Raw genomic sequence first — 14,109 nt, 5'->3', positions numbered from 1 at the left:
GGATAATATAATTACCTAAGTAGCCAGGTCATGTAAGACATAACAGCTTATACGTCAAAACACGTAATAATATGTATTTGCCTGATGACCATAATATAGAAGACGACTGACCAGAAATTACCAACTGTGTTCTATATATTGAAAAAATACTGTTTCACATACACAAATTTCATCTTCCTTATCCCTCTTTTTTTAAATTTATACAAGGCAGTGCAAATATTTCAAAATAAAGAATGTGTGTTTAGTATTATTTTATATATTAAAGTATCACAATTTTTCACAAAGCCGTCGTACTAACTGAACTGCAGTAAGATAAAAAAAAAATTACCACATTTTCTAACATTTTTTTGGTTTTGTACTTAAATGAAACAATAGAAAATTATGCTCGTACCTAATGCACAAATTTTGCTCCTTCAAAGAGACGCGAAAGATACCAGAAGGCCATTCAGACTCGTAAGTCGAAAATAAACGCATAAGCATAACTAAAAGAGAAAAAAGATTAACAGACAAGCAAATGTTCACAAGTGTTAGCTTTATTTAAAGCTATGGACTGCTTCGCTCTAAGCTAATCTAAGGTTATATGTGTGCATGTGGTTGTTAAATAAGTATTGAAAATGTTGTATTTTTAGCATCGTGATGCGAAGATATATTAAAAAAATATAAAAAAACTAAAAATTTAGCAACAAGAACCCTACCTTAAACTTGCGTTTATCTCCGGTGCTCCGGATAGGTAAGCAGATCCTGCTCTACATATGGCACCCGTCGTGATAGTCCTGGTAGTACAAACCCGATTATAAGTAGATTTTTGGAGGTCACATTTGCGAAAAGGGAAGACGATTATTGTTACTACTTTAGGAAAATGTACGCATCGTTGTAAGCAGCAACACTCTATCGTGGACATCATAAAAGGAAATATAAGCACTCGAATATTGTTTAAACTTGGAGATAAATAGTCCATATTCAGGCACTGTCGGAATGTTGTCAACCGATCGCGACCATCATTGTCAATATCTCAGTGTAAGTCAAGATATAACACATACTTAACTGTATCTGCAGTATACATTATCTCAAGTACGACGCGATAGATGTCATCAACAAAGTCATCAAATTGTGAATTATCAGTCAGGGGCGTTACTTAAACAAGTTATTTTTTTTAATTACTTATATAAGTAATTTTTTATTTTAAAAATAATAAAATAACTTAATAGAGTTATTTTAATTTTCAATAGAAACATAGACTAAATGTAGTATTCATGATTTTAAACAACATTTTATATCACAAAATAAAGAATTTATCAGATTTGAGAGGAGTATAGAGATAAAGGGTTACTTTGAAAATAATGACAAAAATATTACTTGAATAAGTTATTTTAAACATTTTTGAAAAAAATAGCAATTACACTTATCTAAGGCACATATGTAATTGATTTAGGTTACAAATTATAAATAACTTCAGGTCTTAATTAATTCACAAGTATCTATCTATTTATATCAGTCTACCTTCAAGATTTTAGAGGAAAATAATAATTTAATAGTCCCAAGAGACCAATCTTTGACCCAGAAGCGTCGGTATGAAAGATAAGTGCGTCGGAAAGTTAATTAGTGTTTCTGAAGAATTAGTTTTTATATATCAAGAGAAAAATAACCAGATAACTGTGAAAATTATCTAAAGCTAGTAAAATCTGTATTCTTGGACACCTATACAAATAATATTAAGAAAAATAACTTATATAAGTTATATTTAAATTAGCCTCGTTTTCAACATTACTTGTATAGGTAATTTTAATTGTTACTTGTTTAAGTAATGCCTCTGACTGATTATTTAATGCTTTAACATGATAAATATAGCGAAAATTCAAGTTAACGGATACTGCTTACTTTTCTTCTTTCTCCTAAGAAGTTCCTGTTTGAAGTAAGCCTCGTGTGAATAAAGGTAAAAGTCGACAAAAAGAGGGACACAGTTTGTTCAAATGGAAAAGCCGACTGTTTATTGAGAAACACGTCCTTTATACGTAACAAATTTGCTGTCAATCAATAAATCCAGCATCTTGATAATGTCAGTTTCAGAAAAGTATTGTTCAAATCAGAGCTAGTTTAACGAAGAAGAATGCATCGCTTCCTAAGACAAAATAGTTCTATCAAAGTTGGCCATTCTTTTTTATGAAACAAAAAAACACCTACATGTATCAATATATGAATGATTTTGTTTGTTTGGAATATATAATACTAGTACTAGTATTTAGAAAAGTCAAAAGTTTAGTACTGCTGCAAAGATGAAAGAGTTTTTTTAAATACGCAAAAAGATCTTTTGAACTTTTTCGTTTCCACATCTGATTCACTTCAGATCTAGAATATAATGACTTAGGAGCTTTGGTTATTGATAAAACTGATGTTACTAATTTATAAAGTGATTTCGTGAAGCACTTGGGTTTAAATCTTTAGACATCTATCTAGATATATGTTGGGGACACCACCTCCATATATATTTATTTATATTTGATTGTCTTTTTACAACATTATTATATACTTAACAGCCCGCTAAATAAATGTTTATCCATCATGGGCATTTGACGAGATCAATACCTAATGTATGGGCCTGTTCATATTTTATTAACCGAGGACGACGTCCGAGTGTCAATATAGTCATATAGCTCCATATGTAAAGAATTAAATGAGGTAGAGTCCTTAATTTATATATTACATAGTTATGTAAAAACAGTTTTAGAAAAATGTTCTTCTGTGGCTTTTTCAATTTTATTTTGCGAGATAAAACAGGCTTTTGAGAATATTTAAGGAAGGTAGATAGGGTGTCTTCCTTCATCTTGGATTTACAAATACCAGAAAACAAGGTCTAGATCTTTAATAGAGTGTTCAAATTTTGAGAGAAGTAGGAAATTCATGTGTGAGAACTTTCATTTCAATATAGAAAATGACATGTTTTCTTATATTTATGGTTGTATTTTACTAATGATATGCACGGCATTGTCTTTCAGATACATTTGTATTTGATAAATAAAAGTGGAACTGAGAGCCTAAAACAGATTGAGTTTTAGATTAAACGACATAGTTTTAATTCTGCTGATATTGAATTATATGTGTATACCTCAGTTTATATGGTATTGAGTTTTTTCTTATATCGAAGATGAAAGAAACGGAAGTTATATAGTACTTGACAATGTTAACACAAAATCAAGTACCACTCATGGTTTCCTTCGGAATATTCCGTTTGAACTTATCTAACTGTAATTTAAATACCAGGAAGATTCGACTTCGACAGCCATTGGTAACTAAGTCTAGTTGAACGTTATCTTCCTGATTGTAAACGTAAAGCAATTGATGCTAAATATTAGAAGTACTTAAAATTTCATACAGATTCTTTCAAGATAACAAACTATAACCTGTTGAATATATCATATGCAATTTGCCTCAATTTGGTAATTTAATAATCGAGACAAAATCAAGTCGACAGTAAAATAGCTTAACCGCGATAAATCATAAAAGTTTAAGTCTGTATTTTTACTTTATAAAGTGTGTGAAAACTACTGTCAATTCAAGGCAAAGTTATGTCCATTTTAAATTAAAATGTCATTTCCTTGATAAAAATTTTTGTCCACAGTAATTGATAAAAAATATGCAAGGTTAAAATCGTCCTAAATTTAGATATACTATTACTAGATCATATAATGGTTTACTTTTTAAATTGTTATTTGGATGGAGAGTTGTCTCATTGGCAAACACACCACATCTTCCTATATCTAGTACTGGTTTTTTTTCTAAGATTTATCTTGTTATCTCATTGGGATCACTTGTAGACTTAATAATATAATTATTTGAATCTCACATTGTTTTATTTATATTTATCATTAACTTGTTCAACAAATAGCTATTAAAAAAGAATATTATAAAGTATGTAAGCTCAAACTTACTGAGATTGTGATATCCTCTTTTACTATCAATCTTCACAAATATCGAACAAATACTAGAAACCAATGTTTTGGTTATATAGATGTTTCAAAAAAACTTCTTACTGATGCTTAAATGCAAATAATAATATAAATACTTAGAAAAAAAGGGGCTAAAATGTTTTAATTGTGATCGTTTTTAAAGTGTGAATTACATTTGAAGGTATTCGCTGATTTGATTTTTTTGTCAACAATCAAGAATGTTCTTATATTTTTTTTATTTTTTCATCTCAATGAAGTCATAATTGTTAACTTATTTTTCAACTTTGGTATGTCAATATTAACTGTTGGTTTTTATGACAATTCTTTCCAGATGAAATCTTTGAAAATCAAAAAAATTTTATATGTTTCCAATATATAATGCGCCTAATACTTCAAATTTTAGTTTATTTGTATGTTTTTGAGTTTGGTGTGCCGTAAACATTATGTTTTTGCGCCTGCTGAAGCCAACATCTGGGTGTGGGATTTTTCTTGCTGTGTTGAGCACCTATTGGTGGGCTCCGGCTGTTTTCTGCTCTTTTGTCGGGTTGATGTCTCTTTGACACATTCCTCATTTCCGTTCTAAATTGTATGCATTGTCAGATGTAGTTGTATTTGGAGAGTAAATCGGTAGTGGACAATTTATAAAATATATTTCAAACTTTAAAATTCTTAGCTCGATTTCATAATTATTATCTCTTTCAACATTTTTAATCTGTATAATATTTTTCTTTTCTTTAAGTTGTCTACATTTTCACAACATTAACAACTTCATGAATCATTTGATTCTAAACTGCTTCCTCATAGCTTAATCTTAAACTTGATATATATTCTTTTAACCAATTAAACATTTGAAAGTTAAGTATGGATTAATTTGAAAGCGATTTATTCTTCCTGTCCGTATGTATATAAATAGAATTTAGGAAAGGATCACTTTGATTGCAAAAAGAGTTTGTCAAATTATCCTAATATTTTTTTCGTTTTTTATTTCCAGTCTTAAAAGAACAAGATGAAACTATGTGGAGCTATATTATTTTTTCTATCAATCAAGGGCCTTTCCAATGGTAAGTTTTATTAAATTATAAATTTGTTAATTTTAGATTAACCTTATAATACATTCAAACTTTATTTTTCTTTTTTTTTCTCAATTTTAAACTTGTTTATATAAATTATGAAAACAAACGATTTACATTCAATGTTTCAGTTCTATTGAATTTGCCCTGCAGTCTCTTACTTAATCTTTAGTAAATGTAATTGCATGCCTCAAAAGAACAATTACATTTGCGTAATTTTGGTTATGAGGATACTTCTATTATGACTGGAAATAAAGCTTTTGACTGCCCAGAAAGCGCAGCATGTGTAACGCAATAAGTATTAACAATCTTAACTATTTTATAAAAATAATTAGTATAGAAACAATTCGTAATTTGAGTTGAAGTTGCCCGTGATATAAATACATGATGTATCGTTTAAGTTATGAACAATCGTTTCTACTAGACACGATAGGTACAAATCATTCCATTGTTCTGCAAGTTTTTCAAATGGTTATTTTCCAGGTAACGTGTATCTGTGAGGTGTGTCGATATTTCAATGTGAAAATGAAATAAATTCTGACAATTATTTTGTTTTTTTTGTGCTTCGTACTGATGTTTTGAGTGAAGCTAGTTTATAAAATTTGCTCTTATACTGTTCTGTTACATCCACTGTTCAAGGTTAGAAGAGCATTGCATATTTAGCGCTCACAAACATATTGTTTAGAAGTAAATATGGTTTAACATATTTAAATAGAAAATAGAAATAAAATAGAAAAACTATGCATATACATATAACTTATTTGTCTGGGTATTTTTACCAAACAGAGAGAAATTTTGATTTATTTATAATCCCCTGAAATAGAAGTTTTAGACTTTTATTGATCATATATAATCCCGGAAAATATCACACCGAGCTGTGATACAACAAGACAATCTTAAAAAATGGAAACCACACGTTATAAATTGCATTCATGCAAAGCATTTATCAGGATAGGCCTACATCGTGAACGCTAAAAAAAATGCCGAATATTTGAAACCAAAGACTTTTTAAGCATGATAAGAATCGAAACCTAAAACAAATTATGCTAAACATTAGGATAAAAATGCGATTGAGAGGGTTCATAGTCATAACATATAAAATAGCGCACATATGGAAGTTTCATTCTACATGTTCTAACAGGTGTCATTGTTATTCTGTATGATATGAATTTTATTTGTTCAAAGTACAAAAGTAATTAAAGTTAAGATTATTGCATTTGGCATTTTTGAACACAACAAAAACAAAATTTAAGAATACACGTACCTGAAATGTTGTTAATTACTTTGGCATGTTACTGACTACATACGCATACATACTGTACTCGTTTTCATTTCAATAATAATGATATAATGGATTAAAAAATTGAAAATATTGAAAACATCATTTATATCTGAAGTCTTTTGACTTGTAAAATTGAAAATTCTTCACAAAAACATCATTTATATCTGAAGTCTTTTGACTTGTAAAATTGTAAATTCTTCACAAAATATCGACAAATTCATTTTATTCAACACTTATTTCTAAAATATGTAAGACTAATTCATAAGTTGCGCTTTGTAATTACAGCTGTTTCTCAAAACGCGCCTCTTTGGGGAGATCTATATTCATAGTTCTAAACTTAATTTTGTTTACATACTGGTTCCCAGTTATACTCTCTGTGTTCCATATCACAGAGACAGAACTTGGGAATGTTACCAGTAAATAAACACGTGCATATTGTTTACATTGAAATCTGTGGTTACCTTTCATTCGAGGTAGGGGTAGTTAAGAAAATCAGTGTTAGTTTAAACTCTGAGAAGTTCAGAGCATATAAATGTTGAAAATATGCCGCACAGCCCTATATGTTGACCTTTGGAATAAAATGTGGTGCATATGAACTTTCAATTCTAGGATAAGATTTAAAACTTTATAGTAAAAATGGTACAGATTTAGCCGTAATAGCAGTTGCTATCGGAAATTGCATTGTCAATATTTACAGAAATGCAACCTACATGTGTGTCGGTCAACCTTTGAAAAATGCTTGTTTGATTGTCTAAAAATGATGGACAGGAATATGATTTTAATTCTCATATTTTTGCTTTATAATTCGTTACAATTTCTAGATATCAAAAAGAGAAGGGAGGAAACGTTAAACATTGCAACTGCATCAAACAGTTGAACAAAATTGTTTTATCAGCTTAGAAATCGCTGAAAGCATGTATGGATCGAAATCGATATGTAAAATTATTTTTTTCTTTCTTTTCAGCCTTCCACCTTTCGAAAGACGAAAAAGGTGACACTGCACAGGCTTTCAGTGCGACAACAGACGTAAATGGTAGTATTCCAAATCACTATGTATTGCATCCTTGTATTTTATTGTGACAGTATATAATTCTGTATAGTCTTTTATCATTTAAATATTGATGAAGTATTTTATGAAAGAACAGAATATTTTTTGTAATATATTCAGTTTACCATACGGTGATGACTACTTTTGTTCAAGTAATTGCTTTGAACCTCATATAAACATATGCGGAGATTAACAATATACTTATTGAACTAAGCATTCACTTGCATCCCAAAAACATTTGGAAAAAAATAAAATAAATGCTCACTTTGCTCTTTAGACCAGATGAGTTTTAAAGGGATATACAAAAGATGAAAACTATTTGAAGCTTGCAAGCTCACAATGTAGACACTATTCTGTACGATATCCGGAAGTCGCGATTTTCGAAGCGAGAACTTTTTGGATCACATTTTAAATTTGTTGGATATACTATATTAAACAGTAAGATGTTCATCTGTACATTGCTTAATGATTAATTCAGCTGACATCGATATTCACAAATGGTTTAGAATTAAATTGAGAATATTCATTATTCGTATCTTTGCCTTAATCAAGAGATTTTAAAGTGCATCACTACGGAATATCAGTCGGTTAACATAAAAACAATGTTTTTGCACCCTTACTGTACAAATTCACGTAAAAACCAGACTTAATTAACTAGATAAAGTATATTTTAAGTGGTGGTAAAAGTTTCAGCCAGATCTTTGAAGCCAGAAATAAGAAAATTACACTTGTTTGAATTTCTCACTGTACGATCAGTCTCGCTTGTATATTTTGAAACTGAATGCTCAGTCTTTATTTCACTGTATTCTAGTGGTGATTTCAAGTTTTTACGATACATTAGAAGATGGCATTTCTCTAAATAACACAAATATATTTTAATAAATTCACATCCTGAAAACTTATCAAACATGTTTAAGCTTGATAGGGTGTAATCGACTTACAACAGTAAGTATAATGATGTTTGAATGTTGCTGAAATAAGAGGAAGGTTTGTTTGTTTATATAAGTTTCAAAAATGTTCTCCGTTATACTTAAAATTGTACAAACACACAAATTTAATTGTTATATAAAAATGCATGTATTTACAAACATTCGAGGCCGTACTGTAGCCTATAATTGATTACAATTCCTTCACTTTGCTTTGGATGTAGATCTGTCTCTTTCACACTAAATTGTACACCACTTTGTAAAGCGGTGGTTTATAATGATAACGAAGTCCGTCTTTCCGTTCGTCTGTCTATCCGTCTGTCCGTTGGACCGGTACAACATGTTTCGCCGGTTTTGTAAGCGCATCTCCTCATAAACCACTTAATATACATTGGGGTTTCCCGACATTTTGAGGGGGTCCAATCCATTTTCAATATGTTCCCATACAAATGCATTGAAAGTTAAAAAAAGAGTTTCAAACCGCCGGATCCCAATTTTCTTGAATCCGTCACTGGTATTAAACTATTAATTAATTTTTCTCGGATTCCTTAGCATAAATGATAATATAAAAAAAGAAGATGCAGTATGATTGCCAATGAGACAACCGTCAACAAGAGACCAAAATTGCACAGACATCAACAAATATAGATCACTGTACAGCCGTCAACAATGAGCAAAGCCAATACCACAAAGTCAGCTATAAAAGGCCCCGAAATGACACTGTAAAACAATTCAAACGAGAAAATTAACGGCCTTATTTATATAAAAAAGGAATATATTAAGAATTTTATTAAAATCTTTAATGGGGTTTCTTTATATAAGATACGGACTTGAACATTGCATTATATGGGGGCACCCATCAGGTATTTCCAACCGTGACCTCCAAAAACAATTGTTATTTTTTTTCTAAAATTGCTCCAATTTTAATCAATTAATTTATTATGGACCTTCTATTTCGGATTTTTGGTAAAAATATTTTTGACGTTTCTCTATCTTAAATACGGACTGTCATAACCTTATATTGGGCGTACCTATTTTATACCCACAACTTCTTTCAGACACTTGTCATAATTTAATCAATCTTTTTCAGATTCCTTATCATTTAATTCAATTGTGCACCTCTTATTTTGATTTTTAGAAAATTCTGCAGTTTTCTATTTCCATGATAAGGACTTTTCCACTACCTTATTGGATGGTACCCATTTACTATACGCAACTTTCAAAAACTTACCATATATTAATAAAACTTCCTCATATTCGTTTTTAAATGATGCCCCTGTGTACCTATAATTTAGGTTTTTGGTGGTTTATTTTTTTCAAAAACATGGACTATAGGTGTCGGGGTATAATTTCGTCAATTCTTTCCTCAATACCTAAAGTTTTTAAACAAAACTTTCTCTATCTATTTTTTGTCATTTTAAAAGAGACAAACTTGATGTATGTTCTCACCAATTCGTCAACGACAGACGGTGTAAATAGTCTAAAAATGTAATAGTTAAACAGATAACTGCAACGACACATTAATACAAAGTCCAATCATGTTTTGCGTTTTAGTCATTTCATTTTAAATAAGACTGACGGATCAAAAATAAGATTAGTTTGCCGTCTACAAAAATCATCAGAAATATATTTGCATTGTCTGATGAAAGCAATTACACGTTATAGTTCCATGGACACAATCATAATATCACAAAGACACGTATATACCTTCAAATTGCCGTTGTTTTTTTTCTTCAAAATCACGACTGGTCATACAGACAAAAAATCTAAAATCGCTTCTAGAATACAGTCAGTTTTAGACTGATCGTACAGTAATTTATTTTGGGATCCTCAAGGAAAGCATATTTTTTTATTTGAAATACGAACATTCTACTTAAATACGCTAAGAATATTGAAACAGTATATATTTAACTGTAAACTGATGTAAATATTTGCAATAAAAGATTATTTACTTTGTACTACGAGAGCAAAATTGTCCATCAATTTCACTTTTCCCTATGAAGTTGGTGTGATGCACACGTATATTTTATATTCTACTACATGTTTTTGTTACTGTTACTCATAGTTATGATGCTATACATACATTTAAGATGTGAAAAGCACTTTAGAGATAAAGGAGTAAACAAATGATGAGAAAAGGCACCAAAACAAAACCGTTCTTTTAGTCAGTTTGAAATCCTCGCTTCGAAAATCGCGACTTCCGGATAGCGTACAGATTAGTATCTACACTGTGAAGCTATATTTCATAATAAATGATTCTTCTAAAAAGCTAATTTTGTAATTTCTGTTTTTTTTTATATAATTGCTAACAGAAAACTGTCACTTGTTTTCAAAATGATTAATGTTAAATTTAATCTAGGGAAAGACCTGTTGATGACCTTCTGCTCTTGTTTTTTTATTTGGTCGGGTTGTTGTCTCTTTGACATTCCCAATTTCCATTCTCAAATTTATCTATTTAAATGAGGCATCGCAATGATCCCAAGTCTTTTCTTTAGACAATACTTAATCGATTCTGACGGACGAAAGAATAGTTTGTAAGTAGTTAAAATTATTTTATATAAAGTCGACACACATGTACATAATAACAGACATAACATGAGCTCTTTAAGGTGATATGGGAGTCTAAAAAAAAAAATTATAGAATTTGTTCATACTTGGCCAAAATGTAGTATCTATTGATACATGCTGAAAAATATAATAAAAATGATAGGTCACCGCGATTTTCTAAAGCTACAGCATAGGACAAACTGAAACATTTTGTATGGATTATATAGGAAAAAGCACCATTTTGTGATCAGAAACAAATTAAAATGATAGAATTGTTAAATACTACAGGAAAAAATAGCTTTCAGACACTGCTTTGAGAATATTAAAAGAAAAGATAGGGTCACCGTACGTTTTTTCCGGATAAATCACAAAATTATGAAAATTACATGTAGAATCCTTCAGAAAATGTACTGTTTTAGAGTTAGCTCCCCTTAAAATGCCAAACTCAAAAAAATAAAAAAAACATCCAATAATAATTAGCATTTGCAAAAATATTTATATTTATAAGTTATATACTTATAAATTGGTTCTTATAAATGAAAATTCGCATTAAATATCTGCATTTCTGCATCAAATTTTGCTAACTTGATCAAAATCTGGACCTTTGGTTCTATGTTTTTTACAATCCAAGATGGAGGAAGACACCCATACCACTTTAAACGACAATCACATACAAAAAGTATCATACAGCATCATACAAATACTAATCAATAAAACAAAAATTAACTTATTGCAAATGGGAAAAGCACAACAAAGAGAATACCCCAATGGGACGGAAAACCAAAGGTCATAAAGTGACGTTAACATCGGTTCCAAAAGAAAATCAAAGAAAAGATGTCAGTCTATACCTTAAAAGGGTGCTCTATCAGAGTCACTTTGAAACACCCGTTTGTCTTATCCAAGGCAGAATTGTAACTGGTAACAGAGCAAACAGTATCAGAATTTGTTAATTCTAACTTTATCAGAACAACAGAACAATGAACAAGACAAGACACTTAGATCAAATATCAACACAAAAAGTTGTATAAAATAAAACCAGTTCTGAAAAAACTAAACAGCAATATTTACAGCATATTTTGACTTCACCAGATGCGAATTTCGACATTTAATGAATGAAGTCATATAATAAATTTTGATGTTCAATTCAGTCTGTCAGTCAATTTTCATACCTTTTACCACGATAAATTCACCAACTTGTAGTCAATTATGATCTCTTCTACAAAACCAAAGCATGCTGATTTGTCAGAATATTCACTTATAAGTTCTGGATTGACTACAAGCAAAACATTTCAGCATAGCTTTCTATTTATAGCAACGAAATATCTAAAATTTATTTTAAACTTTTAAAAAGACTTAACGTTTTTTTTTCAATTCATTGAATTACTTGAAACTCGAAACAACAATCCATTCTAAGACACCAAGGCAAAATCACCACGAAATTACGGATAAAGATTGCAAGAACCCATATCATGATTTTTCACGGCTAATCATGGCAAGTAAAATCTAGTTTTAATTGAAAATAGACCTACACAATTGAAGGGAAAAAGAAAGTGTTTGCTATGGCAAGTGCCATATATCCACGAACATCTGCGGCGCAAACATTCCTTGCAAATTAATGTAATGGCATTTTTTTTAACTTTCGAGGAAAATGACTGCATGTTAACATTTGATACTTTTTCAGAATTTCATCTAGAAAACAGATTTGGGAAAAGGTCTAGTTCAGATGACGTTGGTATGTGAATCAATATTTTACAAATGCATAATTGTTTCTATTAGATCAAATAAAATCAGCGGCACGTGAATACCTCAACAAATGTGTTTCGAGTGTACTGAAATCAGAATGTTATAACTGAGTGATTAAGTTATATTTTTTTGTTGGAATACATTAATCATTTGTCATAACTTCGGTGTTGACATGAATATCAATTATATAGTCATTTTTTATAAATTCCTGTTAACAAAGCTAAACATATTTCGAAAAAAACTAAAGATTTTCCCAAGAATATATTACCTTAGCTGTATTTGGCACAACTCATTTGAATTTTGGGTCCTCAATTGTCTTCAATTTTGTACTTGTTTAGCTTTATTACTATTTTGATCTGAGCGTCATTGATAAGTCTTATTAAGACAAAACGCGCATTTTGCGTATTAAATTATAATCCTGGTACCTTTGATAACTATTGTATAAAAGTATTTTGCATAACTGATACATGTATGTTGTAGATATAAGAACCGTGCATATGTCTGTATATATGCAAAAGAAAACAATTCAATATTCCCGAGAAGGTAAACATCGTTATAGCAATACGGCCGATATCGCAGAACATATTAAAGTCAGCCTAGATGGACATGGTGGCGGAAAGTACCATTGCATTGTTGGAAGTTCATTTGGATTCTACGTTACATATAATCTGAATTATTATTTCTATTTTAAATTAGGTGATTTATACATACTTGTGTTTAGACATTGAAATATATATACAACTCGTTGATATGTGTATATATATATCAATATGAAAAAGTGCAATACTTCAACCGAAATCAGTGTGAACATTTCAGCCGATGTTTTTGGGTGTGTAGGTAATATGTTTTGTAAGCTTGCTGTCCTTATAAGGTAAGGTATGCCACCTTCCTTTCAGAGAGATAAATTGGTTATTCGTCGGACTAGTTTACGAGGAAAATAGTTTACCTAACCTTAAAATGAATTCAAGTTTCAGCTTCCTAGCGAGCAAAACACACACACTCAATAAAATCGGCTGTAACTGCATATTCAACAAACACACGTCTCTTTATAAACATTAATCTTTTTGAGCTAATTCTTTTATCTTATGTTTTCCTGTTCATGCGGTTAACAGGACTGTTTATGATTGATCAAACACTTTTCAAATTAATCACCATTATTTCTCTTGTTTGCAATTTTAATATTCAAGTCTGATAAGATAAATCGGGTCACTTATACATACAATTATATTGAAAAGTTTTGTGTTATTTCGTCAAGGGTTGTGGTATTATATAATAAAAAAAAAGTATAAAATATCAAATAAAGTTTACAATGAGCATTGAAATTAGTAAATACATGTAGCAGAAATTATCTATCAATAACTCCAGTAAAGTCGAAAATAGTAATGACACTGAATAAAGTAATCGAAATAAAACTATTGAAGAAGCAACTACAATGAAAATATAATCTATAAGAAAGAAGCGTCATGACAATAATCCCCAGCTTGCAGCCTGCAACTACACAAAATAGTGAATATGAAACTTATTTGACCGATGATTTTTCAAGGTAGGA

The 14,109-nt window shown here is 30.1% G+C and overlaps 1 protein-coding gene across 1 annotated transcript; it reads left to right on the top strand.

Annotated features, from left to right (window-relative positions):
- Positions 1–4,880: 4,880 nt before the first annotated feature.
- LOC134684137 (uncharacterized) lies at positions 4,881–13,448 on the top strand. The gene is made up of 4 exons (XM_063543418.1): positions 4,881–5,005; positions 7,261–7,329; positions 12,499–12,549; positions 13,041–13,448. Exons 1-4 carry the CDS (start codon positions 4,951–4,953, stop codon positions 13,286–13,288), a joined length of 423 nt encoding a protein of 140 aa, XP_063399488.1. The 5' UTR covers positions 4,881–4,950; the 3' UTR covers positions 13,289–13,448.
- The last annotated feature ends 661 nt before the right edge of the window (positions 13,449–14,109 follow it).

The sequence above is a fragment of the Mytilus trossulus genome, chromosome 9 (genome assembly GCF_036588685.1).
Source record: "Mytilus trossulus isolate FHL-02 chromosome 9, PNRI_Mtr1.1.1.hap1, whole genome shotgun sequence".
NCBI classification, from domain to species: Eukaryota; Metazoa; Mollusca; class Bivalvia; order Mytilida; family Mytilidae; genus Mytilus; species Mytilus trossulus.
The sequence above is the reverse complement of the archived record's forward strand: the minus strand, read 5'-3'. Positions and strand labels throughout refer to the sequence as shown.